At 44.4% G+C, this 27,524-nt stretch overlaps 1 protein-coding gene across 1 annotated transcript in view; it reads right to left on the minus strand.

Annotated features, from left to right (window-relative positions):
• LOC308310606 (dedicator of cytokinesis protein 4-like) overlaps positions 1 to 27,524 on the minus strand; it is a gene marked incomplete at its 5' end in the record, with an annotated part of 197,731 nt that overhangs the window by 131,196 nt on the left and 39,011 nt on the right. Inside the window, 9 exon segments of the mRNA XM_080756990.1 lie at positions 658 to 790; positions 986 to 1,046; positions 2,762 to 2,843; positions 10,484 to 10,635; positions 18,852 to 18,936; positions 20,954 to 21,102; positions 21,804 to 21,900; positions 25,973 to 26,028; positions 26,235 to 26,275. Of these exon segments, the coding sequence (XP_080613116.1) occupies positions 658 to 790; positions 986 to 1,046; positions 2,762 to 2,843; positions 10,484 to 10,635; positions 18,852 to 18,936; positions 20,954 to 21,102; positions 21,804 to 21,900; positions 25,973 to 26,028; positions 26,235 to 26,275 (856 nt within the window).

The raw sequence follows: 27,524 nt of genomic DNA on the forward strand, positions 1-27,524 counted from the left end.
AATAGCAGACAGAGCCCGTCATCCTGTTAATCTCAATTTCTATCTTAATCACTTTCAACCTGGTGTCCACATTTTGGCCATTTAGTCATTTACACATTTTTTTTCTAAATTTCCCACCCCCCCCCAAAAAAAATCACAGCAATGTGGTGCGCTATGCGCTTGTTGACTATTGACTATTTATGAAAAAACATTCCTGACATTGCCTTAGAGCAATAATGATTCCATTTCTGCTAACCAGTCACTAGAAGAGACCAACGTATCTGCCCAATTTGACTTTCTTTTCTTTTGACTTTTCTCTTCCTAAAAACGAGTGGTGAGCAAATCTCCCCTTGGAATGAATGCCTTCAAAGGGTGCTGTTCACATTTCTAAAGTTGCACTTTAAATCAATCTTGTCTATAGCCTGTCGCCATTGTTGTTATTACGATGCTAAGGCTAAAAGAACCGCCCAACAAGTGTGCCAGTTATGCCAGTGTTCTATTTCCAGGTCTCTTGAACACATGGTGGTGAGAAATAGCTTGGCAACTCTTCTACCACCGCAGGGAGCAGATTCCCAACCTTGAGGCACAGTGGACTGAGGAGAGACTGATCGTTAAACTAGCTGAAATATCCAGAGTTGTGGCAAACAATCAGGTCAACACTCAGCTGGTCAGACTTACGTATAAACTTTGAGGTGGTGGTCCTCCTTGGAGTCGACTGTGAGGAGGTCCGCGATGCTGACCACAGCGCAGCCAAATGGCCTCCTGTACTGGGCGCTACACACATTCTTCTTCTCCCCGGCACCCATCCTCCCTGCATACACACACACACACACACACACACACACACACACACACACAGGCACACACACAGACACACACACACACACACACGCGCACGCACAGACACGCGCACGCACACGGTCAAAACCCCTTTCCGTATTAAAAGGCAAAGAGAAAATCCATGAACTCTCTCTGTGGAATAACAATCTCATGTGTCGTCTCGTACCTATTCGTATGATGTGCACAACGATGTAAACGTCCTTCCTCAGATCACTGCTTCCGAGATCCTGAATGAACCACACAGAACAGTATTTTAGTATTGTAGTGTTAACGGTCATCGAAACATACTTAAAAGTACCAAATGTAAAAGTGCAACAGGGGTGCAACAGTTGGACTAATCAATAAAATAAAATAAAATAAATTGAAAATGTTATAATTGATTAAAAACCAATCCTTATTTGTGGATGTCATTAAAATCCTTCCAAAAAAACTAACAAAGAAACCCCCAGCTAAAACAGTTATATTAAAGATGGAGTGCCATGATTCTTTTCCACCCTAAAACATCTTATTATTATAATATAGGTAAATAAAATAATGCTTAAGCGTATCATTGATTCGTTGACATATACATTATTGTAATATATTTATTTATTAATGGAATGATTAATCAATAAAGAAACTGATAGAAAAATCAGTAAGACAATAATTGATAATTGCAGCCCTACTCTGAAAAGTGTTGATTTTGACAGCACATTTTGATTTTAGTTTTAGTCATAGTCTTTTGAATAGTTTTCGTTTAGTTTTGTCACATTTTTGTCACCAGGAATGTTTTAGTGTTAGTCTAGTTTTAGGATCTAGGATTTTAGTCGACTAAATCAACTGTAGATTTAGTCGACTAAAATGTATTTGGCGGGCCTTGATGCCGTCATAATGGCGGCTTTTTCCCCGCGTTGTTAGCTTGTAGTTCTGCTATTCTCAGCATGCAACCAATTGTAAAATGACTTGTTTTTTTTTGACGGAATTGTCTATATATTTAGTCGTACTTTTTAGTCATCATAGGTTAGTTTTCATTTAGTTTCCATGTAGTTTTCGTCAGTGGGAAAAAAGGTAGTCGACGAACATTTTCCGCCATAGTATTAGTCAACTAAATCAACAGTGCTCTGAACCCACTCAGCTAGATATAACAGAACCCCTTCTATAGCCTAAGGTGCATCCATGCCAAGGGTTAACTAAATAGGACTTTGGGGGCGAGGACAATGTTATTACTGTGTGCTTATTACACGGCTTGGTTGAATGCTCGGTCCTGATTGGTCAATTACATTGCATTCCGCGGTCTGCTATTAGTCGATAGCGGGCGGCCGCTGTGCCTCTGCTTACGTCGCAAAGTTAATTGCAATCCTAAGTAGCAATGAAATAAAAGTGGGATGATATACAGCTTTGCGTAACGTTTATTAAACATTACATAGTCTGGTGCATGTGTCATCGTCATGTATGTCTTGTTTTATCATGTCTATAAAAAACCTAATAAAAATGAATATAATAAAAAAAACATATACAGCTGTCTTCAGCTTAATATTATTCACAATAATACTGTATGCTGTATGCATACTGTATGCTACCGCACCGCATAATGCTGATGGTTTTATCCGGGTTTAAAATAAGCTTGTTCAGGAAATGTTACAGTACGAATGCTTCAGAAATAGTGAAAATAGCGGCTATTTTCACTACTTTTGGTTGACACCCTTGGGCTTTATGATAAAAACATAATATATACTGTATATTGTATTATTATTATTTTGTTTCGCGTCTTCTTTTTCTTTTGTATTTCTGAGAACAAATCGGCCTCAGTTCCTGCCTGGGTTCATCTATACCAATATCCTGTTACTGTCTGTGATGACAATATATATCTATACGGTATATATATAGTTTGATGTCAATATATCGCTGGCTGGCCCAGCGGTTCCCATTTGCAGTGCTTGTGTACACAGAGCTTAAGTCTCACCACAAAGAGCGTGCATTGTCTCTCCGTCTTCTCCGGTGACTTGGGGACTCCGCTCTTATTCAGCCTGACAAAGAACCTTTCACTGCAGGAGAGAGACACAGAGTGAGAGAGAGAGAGAGGAGGGAAGGGCGAGCACAGAGATGAGTGTGGTTCGACACGATAGGGGGAAAGGTCATTATTATTAAACAACTGAATCAAATGCATTGTTTGCAGGAGCATCGCAAGAATTAGATGAACACAAGTGGGGCTAAATTCACTGAATGTCAGACTCTGAACTGTGTGTGTGTGTGTGGGGGGGGTGTATTCATTGGAATACTGGAGCTTCAAACAGCAAAAAGGTCACACACACGAAGAAAGACAGCTTCTTAAAACGATGCAAAGAGACAATAGAGGGAAAAGGAGAGAGTGAGAAGTAAAGGAGAGCAAGAGACCGAGAGTGAGGGAGAAACAGAAACACTGGAAGAAAGAAAACCAGGACTGGAGAAATAAACAAGAGAGACAAACAGATAGAATAATATATGTTTGAAGAACTACTAAATCAGCGTGATGTTTTCCATTTGTAACTCTGCTAGGGTACAAACCTAATCAAATGGACCCTTTGGTTAAAATGAATCACTTGGGCCATTCATTTAACCCATTCTGACCGGGCACCCATTTTGGTGTTGGCATCATGTTATGCTTTAGCTATTGAAAAATAGCAGATCTACAAGCTCATATCGCGCCACCGAGTGGCGCGATACGAGCTTGTAGGTCTGCTATTTTTGAAAAATCGAAGAACGACTGACATTTTTAGAATCTGATCTCAGGTCAGAATGGGTTCATCAGACACAGTGTGTGTCCATTGGAAACCTGGTATGAATCTGATCTCAGGTCAGAATGGGTTAAGAAGGTGAGGGCACAGCAAGTACATCCAGGGCAGTTCAACTTGGTGAACTTGTGCGAGCATGTATGTGCGTGCGTGCGTGCGTGCGTGCGTGAGTGATGTATTCTCCACTTCCTCTCCTCTGACTCTGTTAATTCTATCGCTCTCTTTGTTTCATTCTCTTTAGAACTCTGACTGGCCCTCTCTGTTCCTCTCGCTTTCCTTCCCAACTATTAGACACACTCACACATGTACACATGTACACTTGAGAGGACATATCAACATTTTTAGGACCACAATTTCACGAATGCCATTTTTGCCATTTCATTTGCAATTACTAGTGACCATAACCCTAAAGCAGTTGTGAGCTTGTAAATCGCCTATTGTCAGTGCAACAATGCCAGCACGCAACTAGATATGTATCATGGGTAACTCTGACCCCTAAACCTAACCTCTAAATGCCTAATCGTATCAGTAACCTGAATATATATATACGTTCGCAGTTGTAAGCATACCATATTTTATTATGAATATCTATTTGCATAAAACAACCATTTGTCTTGTGAGGGCCAGGACCATTGTCCTCACAATGGTGGTTTCTAAAATTTGACTATACTTGTGGGAACTTTTGTAGTAGTTAGTCATTCCAGTTCTCTCACACACACACACACACACACACACACACACACAGTGTGTGGAGGCCTCCTGCTGGGCCCGTCTCATCCAGGCAGGCGAGCCGCGGGCTAATCCGGTTAGGTGACTTTCACAGTCCAGTGATAAGCAGAGGGAAAGCCTCGTAATGCACCACCGCCCCGCACCAATGAGCCAATGGCAGCCAGTAGTTCACAGACACACCGTGAAAACGTGAGGATTCATTTAACTCTGAAAGGGTGTGCAAATGGAAACAAAACGGACCCTTGTGGGTCTGTTTGGTTCCATTTGCACACTCTCAAGTGTTACAAGACAAGTTAAGGGTCCATTTGGTTCCATTTGCAAGCTTTCTGAGTAAAATTAACACTGAGCGTTTTTGGCTGTGCACTTTTTACAGGCTTTAAAACGACATGGAAGGATGCTAGCAAAACAAAAGGGACGGGACCCTGTGGGCACAAGCTGGATAGACGGCAACAAATTCACAACATTACACTGAATGCTGCTGGTCGATTTTGTCATTGAAAGCCCTTGTTATGGCCCTAGCAGATGTTAAATGACGCCAATAATAAGATGAACTTTTATTTAATACAGCTAAAAATGGATTTCTATGGTTTTCATAAACGTCCGGGAGTCATTAAACAATCCTGTTAAAGGCTTATTAAAAGATGCTGTATGTTTCAGCATGATGCAATTTAAAAAAAAACGGCCAGCCTGTCATGGTTTGAGCACAATTCCGCCTGGCTGTGAAAATGGGGCATTTAGAAGCCGAGTGCACTTCACAATTATATATACGTATACTGTATTTAACGTTTAGGATATGTTACAGATTATTGTATTGCAGACTACTCTATACCACTGCGGTTCTCAAGTGTCGCACAATGAAAATGATGTCATAACAACAAAAAAAAGTGTGAAGGATGTTCGCCGGCGGTGTCACGTACCTCCAGGTGCATACGCTTTCTTTAAGGTTTCATGGCTTTAATTTTCATTTATTTTTAATTATTTTCTATTTTATGACCTTAATTACAGCTTACACAACCTGAACTTTGAACATTCAATGGGTTTTCTGTGGTCTGGGGGTTTTCTCTGTGTGTTGCCTTTTGAGCTACAATGAAAACAGACTTGCCTCCGGATGCTTCCGGAACGTTCATATGGCCATTACGCCGGAGATGGATTCCTGTGCATTAAGCATGAGAGAGTGGCGCTCGCACGCTCATTCCCGACTACTAATTAATGTGGCATTGTTGAAACCTCAATTAAAAGACCCCCCCTCCCCCCACCCCTCCTCACCCCCATCCAGCAAACACTGACACACAAGGGCATCTGGTGCTCCTTCCATCTTCCACCTGACTCCGTCTCTCTCTCTCTCTCTCTCAATCTGTTTACCCATCATTCTCCGTTTCTCTCTCCTGCAATTATGTCCTTCTTCTCGCTTGCACACTCGTACGCACGCACGCACACGCACACACACACACACACACACACACACACACACACACACGCACACGCACACGCACAGGCACACGCACACGCACACACACACACACACACACACACACCGACCGGTGAGACTCTATCTTTCTCTGTCACTGCATTAACATAACATGAATGGCTGGACCCCCACCACCCCCATTGCAGTCTCTCCTACAATTATTGATAATTGCATTAGGAGCCGGTGCAGCACTGCCAACAGGAGGGCGGGTTTAGACTAAAAGTGACCGGCGTGTGAAGGACTAGAGAATGGAAGTACCTCCTACTGCCAGCGCACGCACGCACGCACGCACGCACACACGCACGCACACTCTTCCTCGTGGAGGGGAACACAGTATGATGGGAGGAAAATTGCTCCTTAATGGACTGCAGGAAGTCACCGGGTTGGACAGAGGGTGTATCGCGGGCATCCGCTCCCTCACTGTCACGGGGACGAGCGAGGGAGGCCTAAGTACAGCGTGCACGTACACACGCACGCACCCGCACACACACACACACACACACACACACACACACACACACCCCCTCTGACCGGACATTCTGGGTTTTCATCATTACACACCTACTGTACACGCACCCATAACCTCTGACAGGTCACACAGTATTTTCACCATTACACACAGCCGGCAATGGCGCGCAAGCCGCGCATACACACACGTCGCCACTCAACCATGGCCGGCCTTGTTAGAGGCAAATAGAATGTGGAGGGAAGCCATTACTTCAAGGGATGGAAGAGACAGCCGGTGTGTGTGTGTGTGTGTGTGTGTGTGTGTGTGTGTGTGTGCAGACAATGAGGCGACGTTGGCCACATGCCAGTAGTAGATTCAACTTGAAGAGAGCATCGCTGTACTGTAGGAGACAAGCTGTCCCATCAGAGCACCATGTGGACACGCACACACACACACACACACACACGCACACACACACACAGCGAAACGCGCAGACACAATGGCAGAGGATTAAGACGGCCTTTCTCCTCACAGCTGGTAGAAAAGTAATTAACCGAGATTGGAAACGAAATGAGCAGCGAGGAGAAAACGCGCGTCTTTGTATACGTGACCTGCGGCAAGGAGCTAGCACATGTCCGTTTGTGTGTGCGTGTGCGCACGTGCGCGTGCGTGTGCGTGTGTACGCACACTTCTGCGGCCGATGAGTGTTTATTGATTTGTTGGGGGTCTTTACGAGAGTGTTTTACAGTCCGTTTTTCCAGTCCTCTCCCACTACCATCAGTCTTATCCGTTACCTGCCGTTAGCGCCTTGCTGTATGTCATCATCACTCTCTGAGTGACTTTTCTATATGGAATGTATAGCCGGATCAGTGACTCTCAACCTGTTTAATTAGGCCTCGGGCCGCCATTTTGACCCTAATATACACTGTAAAACTGTCGTTTTGTATTCGTTTGGTATTCGTTTGGTATTCGTTTGGTATTGTTGTCAGGCCATTTAGGCCTGACAACATTTTAATAATGTCTTCTAAATTCTGACAGTTTTCTGAAATACCTCATGTTTCTGTATCAGTGATGCTCAATAATTCATGTCAAGGACCCCAAAAAAAAATGTATGTAATTGGCCACCGATACCCATCTGAAAATATGGGACTTCCTTAGAAGCAAATATTTGAGTTAAAAACGTCCGCTGAAAGAATAATATTCAAAGATCTGCGCCATAATTTTCACGATTTTTCAAAAACAGCAGACCTGCATGCCGCGCTATATGAGCTTTGTATAGATCTGCTATTTTTCAACAGCTAAAGCATGACATATAATGCTTTAAACAACCAAAAGGGGTTCCCGCCCCCAAAATGGGTTAAAGTCCTGTAACAGGACCCAACCCAGTGGTGTGGGGATATTTATAACACATTGAGCTACACACACGTCCTCGCTTGGGACTCAGGAGGTTCCCGGATCGACACCCATCTCCCCTTGGCTTTAGTGCCATATTAGGACCTCATTCACAACGGCGTTTACGCTCACATCGTGAGCGGAGCGTGCACGAGCGGACCGACATTCACGAGGATTCCCGCAACAGAGCACAAAATGTCACTTGATCGGGTTGCGATAATTTACAATTTCAGCATTGCAACAAATCCGTCGATCCATGTTATTTCACTGTGTTTGGGTGAGATCGGGTTCATAACAGCATACACTTGTGTGTTTTGCAATGCACACACACACACAGAAACTGACTAAATGTTACTAAACAGTGACGGCTCCATGTGTCAACATATATATACCGATATTAAAGGTTTCGAAAATGTACTTCAAACAGATGGCAACACTCGGCCTTGCTTCAATTCCATGATAAAGGTACTCGCACACCTTTAAAGTGAGAGCGAGTGGAGGAAAAACAGAAATCCAAACCGTGAGGGAGGGAGGGAGGGAGAGAGGGAGGGAGAGAGAGCAGAGTGGAGTAGAAATGGAGACGATACTGTTGCTTTCTAATCAACCTCCTCCGTTCAGGGTCTAAATGCATGCTGGGAAAAGGCACAGTAAATGACGTTCATTATCATCACCCGACTTAAAAGGAGCCGAGAGAGGAGGCTCAAATAGAACCTCTCTAATTGTGGGCGCCAGTGACGCACCTACGTATACAGTATACTGTGTGTGTGTGTGTGTGTGTGTGCGTGTGCGTGTGCGTGTGTGTGTGTGTGTGTGTGTGTGTGAGGGGAGGTGTGCGCGTTATCCGTTCATGAACTCCATTCTCGCTCTACTTCTTTCCCTCTCCATCATCTGCTCCGTCCTTCTCACCTCCTCCACATGACGCTCACCAGAACAGCAGGCGGACAGGTTTGTGAGGTATAAATAAGTATTATGCACATAGTATGTGCTATTTAGTCACCTACTGTATGTATGAGGGGTTAACCCATTCTGACCTGAGATCAGATTCATACGAGGTTTCCACTGGACAACACACTGGTCTGATGAACCCATTCTGACCTGAGATCAGATTCTAAAAATCTCAGTCGTTCTTCGATTTTTCAAAAATAGCAGACCTACAAGCTCGTAGCGCGCCACTCGGTGGCGCGCTATGAGCTTGTAGATCTGCTATTTTTCAATAGCTAAAGCATAACATGATGCCAACACCAAAATGGGTTCCCGTTCAGAATGGGTTAAGAGCCACATTCTCGCCTCTCCATCGGAGATGTACTACTGTACATTCTCTAAAGGAATAGCCCCAAGACGCCCCGGGGCTTATAGGGTTTGGAATATTAACGCTTCTAAAAGAGAGAGCAGACGAGGTAGCACGACCGTAGTAATGGCAAATTATACCACCCGGATTTGGGGGTTAATGGAAGGCTTTTCAGAGTGAAATCTGCCTCATCTGCGTGGTACTCTAGCCCCTTTATTATGAAAAATTCCCCGGCAAAAGTAGTTTAAGTTTAAGTGGTCAAGTCAGTCTATGGGTTTTATAAATATTGAACAAATGAAACGTATGAAGACAAGAGCTTGTGACTAAATAATAACTCCATTGGACCCATTGGGTGACAGGATGACCGCATAGGTACATTTTCCCATTGTCTGAACAGCAACAGTTTTGGACATGCAAGGTTTCCACTCGACGTGGAATTAGTGGCCATGGTAAGAAAAATAAATTATCTCGTCCGGACAAGATATTATCTGGTTCGGACAAGATAATATCTCGAGATATTATCTTGTCCGGACAAGATAATATCTCGAGATATTATCTTGTCCGGACAAGATAATATCTCGTCCGGACGACATAAAATGCGATACAACATGGAGGCCAAGTACCATTGAGGTACTCAACTCGGACGCTACTGTAACAGTCAGAGGTCTGTCTTGCAGCAGACACCCGGAGAACATAATTGTTATTGTCAAGTGGAAACTGGAAATAAAAGTCATTGTTTAGTCACAAGCTTGTGTCAATACTAGATAAATATGTACACCGTTAAACCAACCAATTAACCACTCTCACTTTCAATATTTTTTTAATGTTTTCAAAAATAGCAGACCGATATGTGTACAGTTTTTGTATGTCCGAGAGATCAAATGGAATATCTGCCCTTTGAATTGTGAAAGCATCAAGGGTGAGCGTGTCCGTGCGAATTCACATGTGCACGTGACGTCTGGACCACAGTCACGCACGCGCGCCGTGCACAGTCTGTGCGTGCGTGCACGGCTGCGTGCGTGCGTGCGTGCGTGCATGCGTGCGTAATGCACACGCACACAGGCGTGTGTGCGCATGTAATGTCTACCTCACGAGCCACCTTGCTTGGTATGTGTGCGTTGTCTGTGTGCAAGTGGAATTAGTGTCTGCACAAGAACGTGGACGAGTGCATGTTTGGGTGTGTGTGTGTGTGTGTGTGTGTGTGTGTGTGTGTGTGTGCACATAAAGCATGACGTGTATCTAATGAGCACTGTGGTGTGTGAACAGCGGACTCCCAAGGACACAGGCTTTGAGAAAAACAGTATAGGGCCTCGCCCACTTGATACAGCTGAAAAACACAGTAACAACCTCCCCTCTGCTGACACATCACCGTGAACACCACTTCGGCTTCTATAACAGCGACTTGGATGTCGTGCAGAGACTGGTATATCTCCCATGAATCCAAGTAAAGATGAAAGCAATTAAAAGCGTGGCTATTGATCACCATGCAGGGCTATTTAATCACAACAACTTCACGGGCACATAAATGCTGCAAAATGCCACGAGAATGATTATTAAAGCAAATTAAGAAGCTTGTTTTTTTTTGGCACCTGAGCGGACGGTTCTCTCGGCCGTCGTAGATGTGGAAGAAGACCTCGAGTTCCTCGCCCAGGTTGGCACTCATCAGACTCTTCATGTGGACGAATAGGTGGTGGGTGCTGGCCGGGGCCGGGGTGTCCTTCTTGCGATGCCGATGTTCCATCTGTGTAGCGCCGCCACGCGGGGGAGAGACAGGAGAGGAGACCATAGGGTGTACTTCATCAGTTGTTGGGAAAATGTATGCAACTGTTTTGCTTAAAGGGACACTTCACCCTTTTTGCAAAAGAAATATATGTTAATGACGTTTAGGAGCTTTAGAACACTTTCCTGGGGGTCTTTATGTGTGTAATATGTGCTTTTAGATATTTTAGATTGTAGCAGTGAGCCTGGTGTCTCTGATGTCATGGACACTGCAGGGCTCACTTCCTTCCTGGACTACATGTTGTCTCAGTAAGACAGCTCTCCCCCCTATCCACAAGGAGGAGCAGTGCACCAAAGAATTATGGGAATTGTAGTCCAGGAAGGTAGTGAGACCAGTGTCCATGACATCAGAGACAACAGGCTCACTGCTACAATCTAAAATATCTAAAACCACATATTGCACACATAGGAAAGTGATCTAAAGCTTCTAAACGTCATTAACATATATTTTTTTTGCAAAAAGGGTGAAGTGTCCCTTTAAGTAAAAGTATAAATACTGCAATGTATGAAATACAAGTAAAAGTCCAGAATTCAACATTTACTCGAGTAAAAGTACAGTATTTGTAGGAAAATGTGCTTAAAAGTACCAAAAGTAGAAAGTACTCATTATGCAGAAATTTGTACCCGTTTAAAGTTTTCAAAATTGAAAAATGTAGATATGCAAGCTTGTAGATTGGCTATTTTCCAATGGATGAAATGTATATAGGGCTGATATTTCATATTCCATCCTAATAACATTGGCTTTCAAAGTTTGCAGGATTGGCCCCGTTTTGAACAAAAAGCCAGAAATCCTGAACGCAGCGTGCAATTTAGGTGAAATCTTTCACACAATTTCCTACTCGGCTGAGGAAAATATCCCACCCTTTTCACATTGGCCTGTCATAGTGCCACCAACAGGTGGATTTGTTGGAACCAAATGCCTGAAATCATCCAATTGCCATCCAAGGCGTAAGAAGAAATGGCACCCTTTTCACATTGGCCTATTATAGCGCCACCAGGAGGCCACAACCTGACCTGGCCTGGCCTGGTGGAGACCTGTGCCCCGAGGGGCACTTTATCTAGTTGTGTGTATTGTACTGTATAACCATAATTCATTAAAAAAAGAGACATTTATAAAGATAATGTATCAGCTTCAATTGTATTGTCTTGTCACGATACGACAAATGTCATATCTAGTTGTTTCTTTCTCCCGATCCGATTCCGATCATTCGATTTTGAGCGTCTGCCGATACCGATTTGATACGACTCATATCCCATAGCCCCGAAACCATTTGAATAGAGTGTAAAGGATTTACAGTAGATGCAGCGTAAATACTACATGGAGCTTAATGGTAATGCTATACTCTGTGCCAGGAGCGCACGGGTATATAATGGCAAAGTGCATGTGGAAGTGAAATCAAATGAGATTGTGGGGGGCAATGAAATACGACATCAAATCCACTTAAATACCGAATCCTCTAAAAGGCCTGGGAGAACCCTCAGCAGGTGGTGGTTGGCTGCTTGAATCCCGGGGCAATTTGAGCCTTCACGTCCCATTACACGGTCTCAGAAAGAAAAAGGGAGCAATTTATAGTGTCTTCAGCTCAGCGGAAACAGCAGTCAACTTGGGACTTCTCCTGCCAAACGCCAGTAATAAAACCTCCAATTTGACGGGATTTGCTGTCAGGAGGATGGCACGTTTTGAGTCTATATTTTATTATTCCGAGCATACAACTTGGTAAAGGTGGTGTTTAAAGTGACATTTCTCTGTTAATAGCTCTGTCTATATTCTGATAGATATCATTGCTATATAGAGCATTTTGCTGCAGTGACAGGAGTCTCCGCCCGTCTCTGTAGCTTTTAAGTAAATGGAAAGGACATTTTCAGGTTTGCGATACCAATTTCATCCAATCAGGAGAGGGAACTCAAGATAAACAAGTGAAATTGGAAGTAATGAACAAAAAGAAAAGAAAAGGAGAAGAAAAAAACCCCAGACAAAACTTGAATTGGAACAAACATTGCAGCCTATAAATGGGTTCCATCTCCTGACTGGATGGAACTGGTGACCCACCTGAATTTGTTTTCCTTCTGAACGGACATATAAAGCACATCGTTAATTTGTCGAATGGAACGCTTCATTTGCATAATGCACGCACGCACGCACGCACGCACTACCGTCCTATTTCTATTCTTAGCGCCATCTCGAAAGTGATGGAGCCCATTTTGACAGGCTGGAGTGGCTTAGGGTTGACGACAGTACAGCATCTTGCAATGGGTAGAACGCCCTACCTGTTATGATCTGACTGTGAACTGTGTAAGTTACCCTTATTTTGTAGTGTGTCTTAGTATTTCCGGTTTTGCCTAGTTGTTGCCTGTCTTGTCTCGCCTCTTTCCCTGTTACACCTGTCTCCATTTCTGTCGTTAGCCTGCAGTTGCCTGATTACACTCACCTGTGTTTTGCTTCACTCAGCCTGTAGACTATAAGTACTGGACTCATTCTGCTCTCACACTGCCAGATCAAAGTTGATGTTACTTTGTGTTCCTGCCTGTTTTGTCCTGCTGTAGCCTCGTCATGTAAGCTGTTATGTTTTTTGCTCTAATAAAAGTGCACCTACGGACGTAGGTGCACTTTGTTTACAATGGTGCATTGTTTACAATGGTGGACCCTATTGTAAACAAGTTTAATGCTTTATGGTGTTGTCCACAGTCAACAGTTTTTGTATTGAGTTGTGCTATTCTGCATACTGTTAATACTTCAATCAATCAAACAAACAAACAAACACACACTCTCTCTCACTCACACACACACACACACAGCCTAACGCAAGATAGGGAATTATATGCAGATGACTGCACGTTTTTAAAAGAGACAGACTCTTACTAATCCTGTTGTCGGACCGAAAAAGACGGAGACCGCTGACTGAACTGAGCAAGCAGGCGCTGCACATGCACACGCACGCATGCACGGCCACGGAATAAACGCCAGATGGTCACAGCCCATGCCAAAACTTGCCCCGCATTCATTTAAGTAGAAGGAAAGGAAAGATAAATGAGAAGGAGGCAAGCAAGGACTTAGGAAAGGGAAGAGAGGATAGGAAAAAGATGAGTCCAAAACGAATGCATTGTGCCAAAGGTTTTGGCAAATTCGTCAAATTTGGTGGAGATTGTGTGGCTACTAGTTTTGCGCATGCATTTGTTTAGTTACAATTTTAAACTGCTACTGCTCTTGCTAATCACTGCATGTGTGCAGGGCGGTGAACCTCGCTGTAGCTCATCAAATACTCAACATGCACTACCAAACTGCGCCTTTCAAATACATCAGAGGGTTTTGGTGTATTTTACGAAAATGCTGGGAGTTTTCAGTTTTTAACCTTAGAACACTAAACACGGGTGATTTTCACCCAGACAATTTTCTTTTGTAATTATCATAATGTTGCTGATCTGAGGTCTGAGGTGGGTGGGTCTTTCAGTACCTTCATGATGCTCAGTGACATCATAGAAGGTATGTTCGTTTCCCTGCCCACATCCCTGTTTTTGCTAAACCCGTGTTTAGCGATAAGATAATATTTTTTTTATGTTTTACTGGACCATTCTCACTTGTCCCTGGAATGCGTGGACCCAATGAGAAGTCCCCAGCTCCATTATTTATATTTTAGGAATATATTTTTAAATAATACCAACGTTTTTCACCAATTTTGCCCCCCTATGATAGAGCCCCCCATGATAATTTAAAACATATTAAAGAAGAGTGCTGTATTCTAGTGATGGTGTGACAAAAAGGATGTTCAGTGTTCTAGTGGGAAGTCTGTCGTAAAAAAATAAAATAAAAACAGTTTAAGAGGAGCGCACTTAAACCTGTCTTTATTTACAATAGAGTACAGGAAAGGGAAATTGAAACTTGAACCTGGAACATAAAATAGGGCATCAAAGCGCCAACCAACTGTGTCATCTGTTTTTATATAACTGGCTTATGTAACAGGGGGTCAGCTCCTGGTTCCTCTCACAATGACCAAGCATATGTGGCACTATGACAAGCCATAGTATTTCATTAGTGGTTCGGTGGTGGACTGTAATTTAAGGGGGGGGGGGTGCTGGAATGTCAGTAAGAAATAAACAGCTTTGGTGTACGGAGAAGAGAAGAGAAGAGAAGAGAAGAGAAGAGAAGAGAAGAGAAGAGAAGTTGGTGAGAGTTAGAGAAACACAGTTGGTAATTGTACCAATTGCGTTGTGGGCATGCATGTACGTGCCAGTGCGTGCGTGCGTGCGCAAACCATGTTATTATTGCTCAGCCAGTAATGTTTTCAAGCGTGTTATTCTAGAACAGCATGAAGCTGCAGCGCCAGGTGGAGTGACAGCCTAAATATCCATCTATGTATAGTAGAGGAGAGAGGATCAAATGGAGGCTGCAGCGGAAGTCCTGCTGGGGTGCATCCCAACAGTCACAAAAACAACATCCTCTGTGTCTCCCTATATAGCCCCTCTTCATCCTCTGTGCCTCCATATATAGCCCCTCTTCATCCTCTGTGCCTCCATATATAGCTACTCTTCATCCTCTGTGCCTACCTACGTTCCCATTTTGGAGGTCTGGCTCATGGACTAAATACTTGTTCTGAACTGAACTGTGTGTTTGGTTTGTACCTTTTTTTGTTTCTCCCCATGTTTTTTCACTCTTTACTTCTCAATAAAAATTTGGTGAAAAACAAAAAAACAAATGAGAAGTGAGGTGCGTGATTGAGTATGCTTGTGTGCGCTTGTGCACACGTGTGTGTGTTTATATAGTCAGTAAAAACGCTCAAAAACAGTAGTAAATGAATCAATATAGGCAGGTCTGGTTAAAGGTTATAATTACAATTTACTAGACCTGTACATGCCCGTCGGCCACCGGCCTACTTGAGGTTGAGAACGATGCAACTTGGGAACCTAATAATACCCGTTGTCAACTTGTCATAGCACCCGTTTTAGCTAATGCCGGACTCGATAACGGGTATGGAACGTGTGAGTCGAATTTGAAGTCATGCGGGCAAACGGTTCTCGAGTTACGTGCATTACAACCGTACACACACGTACACACACACGTTTATAGTAGGGTGATCCTGTCTTTGTTACATGCTGGTGTCAACAGTATGGCAGATCCTGCAGATCCGTCTATTTTACGGCTATAATGGCTGCAGGAGTTGGGTTACTTATAATATTGGCAAAGGAAATGGTAAAAATGGCATTTACAGTCCAACATCGCCATCCTAAAATGTTCATGTCCTCACAACTATAGTCATAAAATGTGTGTGTGTGTGTGTGTGTGTGTGTGTGTGTGTGTGTGTGTGTGTGTGTGTGTGTGTGTGCGCGCGGAAGCGCACGTGCAAGTTCCTCTGTATTGATAACGGCTGAGGAGTCTCTTTGATCTTGACCCTGCCAGACCCGAGCAGTCCGATCCGTCTGATCCGCCCGCGTGTCAATGAACACTGGGCTCCGGTATCTACACACCCGGCCCGCTCTCACATTCTCCCTTCCCTCCCCGCCTCGCACTCGCTCCACTCCATTTTTCACTATAGCTAAAGTGTAACAATGCTTGAAAACACTCCCGTCCTGAATGGGGTTTAAAAAGCTGGCTCGCCTCTGCTGCACCGAAGACCGGGCTTGCGCCTAAGAGACTATAAACCGGAGAGCTAATTTAAGACTTTTTTTTTGGGGGGGGCCAAAAGCCCACTTCAAAGAGACTGGCATGGTGTACGTAAGTAAGCCAAGGAGAGTGGAAGAAGAGAGAGTTAAAAGAAGTTGGGACCTTACGCTCTGCTCTATACTGTATGTATTTCTCGTAGGACAAAAAAAGAGAGCGAGTCTCGGGTCTGGATGTGCACACTGCGCACTCATAGTATTTGAACCAGGCATGCAGGTATAAAGGATCTACAAGCTTCTGTAAAATGTGGCGCAAATCTTTGAATATATATTCTTCACAGCAAACGTTTTTATAACCCAAATCTTTGCTTCTGGGGGGGGGTCAGATGGGGTCGGCAGCCAATTACATATATCTTTGAGGGACTGACTATTATAGAAACAACGATTTAGAAGGCATTTGTAGAATCGTCCTCAGGTCTTAAATGGGTAAACAGTAGGGTAATAACAAAGTTCACAACACGTCACATCGCGTTAGACAAAAGAAGGCGAGGAGGCCATTGGTAATGTACACCTGCCCGCAGGCCAGCAGTGGGGGTTGGCAGAATCCCCACTGCTGGTTCATACCTTTCTTCTCCTAAGGACACACACACACACGCACACACACAGCTTACAACAAAACGTACACACATGGATAAGCTCCATCTAATTTCAATTAAGCCGCACGACGAGTGGAAAACAAAGAGGTCGTTTCCACAAACAAACATACCACAGAGGAGAATTAGCAATCTATTTCCAGCTGGAAGCTGTGTACGTGTGTGTGTGTGCGTGTGTGTGTGTGTGTGTGTGTGTGTGTGTGCGACTGTGCGCGTGTTTCCTGTCTCACTATGCTATATATATACTGTCATAATTATGTGTTATTGTCGACATTGTTATCATGGCATGTTCATACCTTTCTTCTCCTAAGGCCATGGTGTGTGTGTGTGTGTGTGTGTGTGTGTGCACGCACAAGCGTCTAATACGATCGCCTCCTTGCTGTATCAGGCCAGAGATCTGGTTGTCATGGTAACAGCAGAAGGGGCATGGGGGGAGGAGGGGGGCGGGACGACAGGCTCGGCGAACAACCCACAAGGATCATGAAGAGGGAGAGAAAGAACATAGGCCTGTATGACCGGGGGTGTGTGTGTGTGTGTGTGTGTGTGTGTGTGTGTGTGTGTGTGTGTGTGTGTTTCAGTGGTTCTCAACCTGGAAAGCGTTCGCAGCCCACCCATCTGACCACATATTATTAACCCATTTAGGACTCGCACCAGATTCTACAAATGCCTTCTAAATCATGACAGTTTTCTGAAAAAAAAACATATGTTTCTATTCAGTGGTTCTCAAAACTATTTCATGTCAAGGACCCCCAGAATTATATGTAATTGGCCGCCGACCCACATCTGAAAATATGTTGTTCATCAGCAAAGATTTGAGTTAAAAACGTTCGCTCTGAAAGAATACAAGCTCGTATAGCGCGGCACTCAGTGCCACGCTATGAGCTTGTAGATCTGCAATTTTTCGATAGCTGCAGTATAACATACACAATACATATATTGTATTTACATGTCGATTTCAGCTCCGATACTTATTTCAGACATTCTCTAGTATGTGAAGAGTCTGCCTGTGCTATTAACTAATTTTGGGAAGAAAAAAAATGTTTTTCTCCTCTGGTGAAAAGCTGGAATTTGCGCAATGGCAGGCTCTCGGTCAAATCTGGTCACACACACACAAACAAGCTCAAGCTCACGTTGTGATCTGGTAGATCGCTACATTTGTGCAACACCGTTGTACAACAAAATAGGGCATTAATTCACAGGAATGAAATCATAAAAAGGTCCAACAGCCATTCTGTAATACAAACTGTACTGTATACCGACACCAGACAGATCAGTCTGGACAAATTACATACCCGGACATTGAAAGTTGAAGTCTCATAACATAATGCATGTGGGTTATATAAAACGTATGAATTAGTTTAAAACACTACTATCACGGCAGGTACAATGTGTTTGTTCAGTTCATTCAGCCTGTCTCTTGGACTGCTCTGGTCTAGTTCCACACTAAGCTGACACACTTTTGGCTATAGCGTCGTCTCCATTCGGGGCCGTTGGGTTCCCCCACTTTCTAGCACGTCTGTTCTCTCAAATGCTGAGTGCAGAGTGATTAAACGAGACTCGGAAAAGACTACTACCGAGAGTGCAGATTATTTATTTTCAGAATCTGCACCCAGCAGGATACTCCTGAACTCTTATACAAGGCTGTCCTTGAGTCCTTGAGAGCCTTTTCCCTTGAAGTGAGTCGAGTGCAGAGTGATCCATCAATAGTTTGCAATAGTCCGAATGAATGGCTTATAGTGCCCTTTATCGGGCTGTCGGAAAGAAACCTTGTATCTCTTATATACTTCAACTTAATGTTTATTTTTTCTCCCCATATATAAATTAATGATTTACTTCACTGCACAACATTGCCAAGTATATGGATATTTTAAAATCGTTTAAAAGGGAACCGTTAAGCCAAAGTTATCGGGGCCGTTAAGACAAAATGACGTACCAGTCTGTAGAGTTCAGTGACACTGATCTCGTCTGGGTCCACCATGCTGAACTCTCTCCTCGGAACAAGGTCCAGACACAGGTGCCTGTAACACAAACACGCACGCAAGCACACATGCACACACGCACACACACACACACACACACACACACACACAGACAGACAAAAGATGTATGTGAGAAAATCAATGTCAGTCATCCAGCCAACCTCTTCCCTCCCTCCTCCTCCTCCTCCTCCTCCTCCTCCCCATTAGTCCTTCTCTCCCTCTCCTACACCCAAGGACGGGCGGTGTCAGTGGGCCGACACTGCAGTGGTCTCCACAGCATCAACGGAGACAGACAGAGGCAGTCAAGCGTCCCATGGCCAGAAGCGTGTGTTCATTGCTATTGCTTGTGTGTGTGGAGAGGCACCAGGAGAAAGTCAGTAGCAGCAGCGCACAAGAAAAAAAAGTGAGTGGGGGAAAAAATCCAGAGGATCAGAGGGAGATGGAGAGAGACGGAGAGAGAGCTAAGGGGGCGCAGAATGAAGTGTGAATGAAGTCCGTCCCTGGCGGTCCAGAGACCATTGTCTGTTCGAAGCAAAGGAGATGTGCTTGAGAGCTGAGCTGAGCCTGCAGGGGGGAGAACGCCCGACACTAAAACGCACTGCAAGCGGGAAGAGATAGTAGAGTGTGTTCGTGCGTGTGATGATTTGATAAACCAAAATAAATATCCGATCATTTACTGTTTTTGCTGACCTTTGTCCACCAAGTGCTACAGTATCTCAACTGCAGTTTACTGTGATGTGGCCTTGCACATGTAGGAATACGGCAGAGGAGTCAAGCAGGGTTTTCAAATGGAACAGATTCACATCGTGTTACAGAATACTGGAAAACGGGACTAACAGTAATATGATCGGCCCAAAAACTGGAAGCTTGGAAATCCACCATAGTTTCTCATTGTGTATACTAAGCACTTAAGCCCTGTATTCTTCATCCGACAATGTGATGCAACGCATTGCGAGCTACATCAGCTATTGTACCTTCTTTTATTTTCGAGGGGCTGCTAGTCCCTCCTATGATCAGCTATCAAGCAGAGAGAGAGAGACAAGCAGGCAGAGAGAGGCGGAGACATGGCCAAAGCATGTCCGGGGGTCCCCAGCCAAAAACGTCGAGAACCCCTTCTCTGATTTGCCTGTGGACTGTGAGGAAAGAGTCCACAAATCCCATATATGACCTAAGGATTTGCCAGCAGATGTCACTGTTGAGGGATTTTGCCTGTTATCATTGCAGCTCAAAAGGATCCAGAACACACAGAGAAAACCCCAGGCCAAAGGAAATCCACTGAATGTTCAACGTTCGGGTTGTGTGGGTGTAAATTGAGGTCATAAAACCTAAAATAAAAAAATGAATTAAATAAATAAATGGAAAATTAATGTCACGAAACCTTTAACATTTGATATTCATCAAAACACATCAACGCTACTCCTCTTAGTCTGCCACTAAGCTTTGCAATTCTGAGAAGAGAAAAAAAAATAAACCGATTATGTAATGTCAAACGAATGTCAGTACTGTTTTGACATCCAACATAATGAACCGGCATAAACGACACAGAGTTTTATACAGAAGGCTTTGGCAAGCTGCCTGCGGAGGCGTTTTCAGAAACGGGGGAACCATTGAAATGCCTAGTAATTAATTTGATGTCAGAGAAGGCGAGCCGGTGCAGGTACTGCAGGGACGCGTGGGCCGTCTGACAGCCAGGCGACAAGTGGAAGCAGTTCCTGTTAAACTGCTGCAGTCGTGCTCGTCGCGCGCACACAAAACACATTCGACGAGGACTTGAATTTAACAGTATTTTTGGCTCTATAGGAAAAGGAAAATCTCTTTGTGTTGAGATTGCAAGACACTGAACAACCAAATTGCTCTTGATGTGCTGGTTGGTGCCCTGCATCGTTTCCTCTGTCATCGGTGTGTGAATGTGTGTGTGTGAATGTGATGCACAATCTCTGTAAAGCGCCTTGGATAAAGGCGATATTTAAATGCACCATTTACCATTCACACACACACACACACACACACACACACACACACACACACACACGCACACGCACACGCACACACTCACTCGTTGCCCCAGTCCAGTCGCGCGGTGATGTGCTGTTTGACGTCCCTCATGCGATCGTGAGTGAGGTGTCCGACCAGCACCTGCCTCCGTAGGTCCAAGATCTCGTTCATGACATGCCACAGCCGGTGGAACAGGTCACCCTCGTTCTTCTGGTATATGGAGAGGAGAGGAGAGGATTAGGATCAGGATCAGGGTTTATTTCCATTTCACTCATTCTCATGCATATAATGACAACGCTGCGGTGATTTTCGCTACTTGTACCTGCACGAGTGAGTGACAAATAACCCCCCCCCCCTTTGAGAGAGACACGGCAAACGTTAACGCGAGGAGGGGAATTGCAAATGCGCCACGTTCGTTTCATGTCCGTCTGTCTGTCATCTTGTGGAATATTTCCCCCCGCAGCCTCACTGATCTCCACAGCTCACACTGCTGTGAAGAAAAGACTCTTCACAAAATGGATTTGCTGCAAATGATCCTCGCTGTCCCGCTGCTTCTCTCCTCGCCAATTTATTTATGCTCTCTGATCGGCGGGCGTTCATCAGTATATACGATCTAATCTGCACTACAGAATATAGCCTAATAGGCCACAAACACAATCAATTTGACTAATGAGTGTGTGTGGAATGGCTTTTCGGGCTGTTTGCTGCACCGGGAGCCAAATTAATTCCCTTTAGCACACAAACTCAAACTCTGTCACTTATAGTTAATATTCAAGCGAGGTCTGATAATATGTGCCTGTGTGCCCCCGTGTAGAATGATAGCCGATACACTGATGCATTGTGAATTAACGCACTGTGCTTTTGCATGTTTGAGTGTGCCCGTGCGCGTGTGTGTTAACTGTGTTGTTTACCACATAGAGTTGTTTCCACATGACTCCCCAGTCTCTCAGAGTGGAGGTCATCTCTGTGATGACAGAGTCTTCAGTCGGAATGACCGTCTCAAACTGCCTGTGGGTTGGAAGCGCGCGCACGCACACGCACACACACACACACACACACACACACACACACACACGTATTAGAATTGACCTCTGCAACTGATCATGGGTCCTTGAGGGGGTTAAGGGCGTCCCCAGAAAAGTGAGGAACAGCTTAAATGAAAACACTTAAGCCCAATTTAATTTTAGTGGGGGTCCACAGACAAAATACCTATCAATTTGGGACTCCTTGACATGACAATGTTTAACCACTGCTCTAATCCCTGGTTGGCCACTCGCATTCAATTCAATTCAATTCACTGGCGATATCCTGCAAAGGCAGTCAAAGTCATGTCACCCCCGTGTGACGCTTACCAGATGTATGATGGAATCCCACAGCTCATCAAACACACGTCTGTCACCTCCCTTCTCTATGTGGCCGGGTGGCAGGGACGTCGTGCACACATAGACATCAAAGGGGGCTTCAGCCCCTGCCCTATCACCCGTCTGTAAAACGACTGCCCTTTCCAGACCACGAAAGGCAGCATTTACTACGGTGAAAGAAATGTAAATGCCACTCGTAAATGCCGGAAGGCAGCGTTCAGGAGAATTGCTTTTTTCACCCGAAGTCTCCTGAACGCTGCCTTCCGGCATGGCATGGAGGAAACGAGTGGTATTTGCATTTCTTTCACCGTAGTAAATGCTTTGCGTTGAACTAATTTGTTTAGAAAGCCATGTTGTTACACCGCATCCCCACTAGCTAAAGAGTGCTGGGTTTGCGCCCGGGAAATAGCTGATCTAAAAGGCTCTCAACATGTCGCGAGCTTGTAGATCTGCTATTTTCTCTCTCTCTCTTCTCTTATTATTGATTGAGTTTATTTGTGTATTGTTAATCTGAGTGTAACTAAAAGGTGAATACAAAATGTGGTTCTCCTTAGTGAGCAGCATTCTGTGTAAGGATGTTTTGTATGTAGTTCGCAGAGCCAAGTCTATGGGGCTTACTATTAGTGCCGTGTCTGGTGAGTCCTTGCCTCATGTGTCAGTCATATGTATGTAATAGGGGGTTCATGAAATGCTGCTATGGTTGCTACTGTATGCTGTGTATTCATTGTTTTCCATTTCCATGTCTTACCAGGTGATCGCCAGTGCTTTAATCCACAGAGCTACATTATTACAAGCAAGGGGTTCAGTTGGTTATAGGGTGAGCATCCATGTGTGGCCCTGACGTGTTGTGAGCTTGAAGATGGGGGGTGAGGGGTTTATTTAACCGTTTCAGGATGGGAACCCCTTTTGATGTTTTACGCATTATGTTATACTTTAGCTATTGAAAAATCGTGAAAACGTTTTTAACTCAAATCTTTGCTTCTGGGGGCGGGGGGGGGGGGGGGGGGGTCCCTGGAACGACATATTTTCAGATGGGGTTCCGCAGGAAAATACAGATAATTCTGGGGGTACTTGACGTGAAAAAGGTTGAGCACCGCTGATATAGAAATATAGGATTTTCAGAAAAAATGTTCTTTTGAATCAGCCTCAGGTGAGTGTGTAAGCTGTTCCTCATGTTGCTGGGGACCACTGGGGTTCCACGGGCCCCACTTTGAGAACCCTTCTATACCACCAACGATCCAAACCACTTCCTGCACGTACCCTGGTCCCCGGGCTGTGGAATAGCATTAGACATTAGGCTCTCATCATACACACGAGCACACGTGAATAGAAAATGCACGTGTGTGGCGTGAATTGAATTGGACAGACAGTTGTTGTTGTTGTTGTTGGCTCTCCAGGCCAGGCTGTGACAATGTGTAGAATTTAATTAAAGCGCTCGCCACTGGCCATGTTTCTACTGCTCTCAGTTGTGCACGGGCAGGCAGGCATGCACGCACGCACAGACGGACGCACGGCACGCACACACGCCGCACACGCACAAACCTGTGTCCGCGTGCGCACACAAGAAGTCTGTTCCTCCCCGACTGTACTGAATAATTTCCGAGTTATACGAAGCTTCCTCCCTCTGTCTCCGTTTTGCCACCAGGCCCCTTTCATCTTTCATTCATCAGTTCATGTTTCATTTATGTCGAGTAGAAACATAGCCGGTGGTGGGCCGCATGCTGCGTCTGCCCTCCGTCCGCCTCACAATTCAAACAGTTGCCTCTGTGCGGCAGACACCACTGCAAATAGTGCTACACAGAGCATCGATTCACGTGCAGACAAAGGGCACAAGTGGCATGCCGAATGAATTCCTATTCCGTCGACTGCCATATTTTCACTGACGAAAACTAAATGGAAACTAAATGAAAACTATGCTATGATGGCTATAAAAACCAAGACTAAATACATTGACAATTTCGTCAACAAATACAAACTAGACTATAAAAGGGAGTGTAAAATCAGCCATCACGAGACTATGACTAAAGCTAAATGAAAACTATTCACAAGACTGTGACTAAAACTAAATGAAAACTATTCACGAGACTATGACTAAAACTAAATGAAAACTATTCACGAGACTATGACTAAAACTAAATGAAAACTATTCACGAGACTGTGACTAAAGCTAAATGAAAACTATTCACGAGACTGTGACTAAAGCTAAATGAAAACTATTCACGAGACTGTGACTAAAGCTAGATGAAAACTATTCACGAGACTGTGACTAAAGCTAAATGAAAACTATTCACGAGACTGTGACTAAAACTAAATGAAAACTATTCACGAGACTATGACTAAAACTAAATGAAAACTATTCACGAGACTGTGACTAAAGCTAGATGAAAACTATTCACGAGACTATGACTAAAACTAAATGAAAACTACCTGCACAGGACAAACACGAGGCACTTTGCATGAGAAATGGCAGGCGGCGAGGATGTGGTGGGAGGGTGTGTCCGCGCATACGTGTGTGAGAGAGCGACAGAGAGAGTGTGTGTGTGTGTGTGTGTGTGTGTGTGGTCAGTGCTTTTGTGCGCTTGCGTGCATGCTTTATTGTGTGTGTGACATCACTGTGTGCATCATGTACAGTATATACAGGACTGTGTGAGTATTGCGTGTGTACTTTGCATGGGTACAGTATGCAGACAGTGCATGCTTGCATGCACCCACATGCGTTGTAGCTATATGCACACAAACAGTAATATATTCATATGTATCTCTCAGAGTATATAAATGTAGGTGTTAAAGGCTGTTCAAAGCAATACCGTCCGTTGTAACTCAAATGGATGGCACTGTGGCAGTGTTCACTATAGCCTCACGTATAGCGATACTACTAATGTCACTGCGTGGATATTAGTCTCGTCCCTCTCAGTGTTAGATGTTTTTCCCCTGCAATGTCCCGCCCCATATTATTTGCATCCTGGGCCCTGGTTGGTTATAGCCTGGTTCCAGACAAATGTGGTTGGCTCGTCACCATTTCGGGCCGTGAAGTCCTCCCCCACAATTGAGAGGGCCCAGACCTGGGGCAATGAGATCGTTCACAAAGAACATTGTGAACGGCAATAGTTGTAGTTAGTTAGTTACCGCTATATAATGCTTGGTGTGAATGGCTCTTAACTCATTCTGACCGGGAACCCATTTTGGTGTTCAGCATCATGTTATGCTTTAGCTATTGAAAAATAGCAGATCTACAAGCTCATAGCGCGCCACCGAGTGGCGCGCTACGAGCTTGTAGGTCTGCTATTTTTTGAAAAATCGAAGAGCGACTGACATTTTTAGAATCTGATCTCAGGTCAGAATGGGTTCATCAGACCAGTGTGTGTCCTAGTGGAAACCTCGTATGAATCTGATCTCAGGTCAGAATGGGTCAAAATGCACCCGCATAGGGGCCATTTTGGCTATACATCCGTACCAGAGCCGTAGAAGAAAGAGAGCCGCGACACGCTTTGATCTCGCCATAAAGCGGGTTTGCTATAATGGGCTACAGTTCCAAACATTTGGAACTATATCCCATTGAGATAGAACGAGCACTTCCGCATCCTATTGTTATACAATGCGGGTAGTCGACGCTATAGTGTCGTCACTCTCGTCACTAGATGGCGCCGATCTGTACCCTGTCGGGGTTAAATGATGGTGATTTCACAGCGACAACAACATGCACGGGGTCCATGACTCACCCTTTGTTCTTCACTTGGGCGCTCTTCAGGTGGATGTAACTGCACGGGAAGATGCCCTGCAGCCAATCAGGAACATAACGAGGTTATAGCGAATGAACGGACGGCCCTCTCTCTCTCTCTCTCGGAATCACTCTGCACCACCATTAACACCAGGTCTTTCCAATGTCACACACAGTCTCACACACACACACACACACACACACACACACACACACACACACACACACACACACAGTCACACACACAGTCACGCTTCACTCACCTTGGTATTTGGGTTTTTGAGAATGAATCCTCGGTACCAACCTACAGGGAGACAAGAGCAGTGTCATTTCTCATTATTATTATTATTATTATTATTATTATTACTACTACAGTATTATGTTCATGAGTACAGTATTATGTTTGTGTATACAGTATATCGGCTTTAGACTGCTGAGTATGATGGGAGAGCAGATGGTGTGTGTGTGTGTGTGTCTGTGCGTGTGCGTGCGTGTGTGCATGCGTGTGTCTGTGTGTGCGTGTGTGTGCATGGACGCAACGAAAAAGCATTTCTATCCTTTTATAGGCAGGTCTACCAATAGTAAAGTCAGTCTACCAACTAGATTACTTCAAGTACTGTAAACTTTACAGTGTAAAGAACCATCTCTATCCTGACAGTCGAACATGTGATAATATATATAGTCGGGGATCTTTCCTGAGCAGCTCCTATCGGCCTCTGAGTTTGTCCTGCATCATGCAAAACAGCTTCAAAGAACACACACGCACGCACGCACGCTTTCGTGCATGGATGGTGTCGAAAAGGCAAATTGTTTCCACAGTATTTCTTGTTGCTGTGGGCCAGCCCAGTGATGGGCAGTGTGGAGCCAAGGTAGCGATATAGAACTTTCAATAACTTTCCATTCTGAAAAATGAACAACAGTATATAGTTCTACTCCACAGCACACTCCCATACATACATGGGAACTGTGCTGCGGGTTACGCAGCAAGTGGCTGTGGGCCAAAGTAATTTAAAGCTATACCAGGGCCGACATGCTAAGCCACTGTCAACCACATTGTCACCTATCTGGGAGGGTGTGGAAAAACTGTATATCTGAACAAACAAGGTGAAAATGATGAAAGGCCTTTTTGCCTCGCGCTAAAAGCATGAGCATATAGACAGCATAATGGTAACAATAATAAGCCTTAGAAGAAAGCCATATAGTCAAGAGATTATTCTAGCCCTGGCTGGGAATTCCCAAATCAAATCAGGGAGCATTAACCAAAGATGCTTTAGCCAAAGCGCAGGCGCTAATTACTATAATGATGTACCGCATTTGCATTTAACGTTGTAGGCTACATTTCATTCAGCTGATGCTCTTATTCAAAGCCACTTAGCGTCAGCACAACAGTGGAGTTTAAGCTCATTCTAACCCTCGCCTTCATTATTATTAACCCGGATAACAGCATCAGTCTGAAGCCTAAATGTATTAGTTTCTCCGTAATTTGGTTTGGGGTTTGCCGACACCTGAAGGACCGGCATGGTGTATTTAGAACTTGAAGTTGTGTTAGGAGC

The sequence above is a fragment of the Protomyctophum bolini genome (assembly GCF_963924005.1).
Source record: "Protomyctophum bolini genome assembly, chromosome: 23".
NCBI classification, from domain to species: domain Eukaryota; kingdom Metazoa; phylum Chordata; class Actinopteri; order Myctophiformes; family Myctophidae; genus Protomyctophum; species Protomyctophum bolini.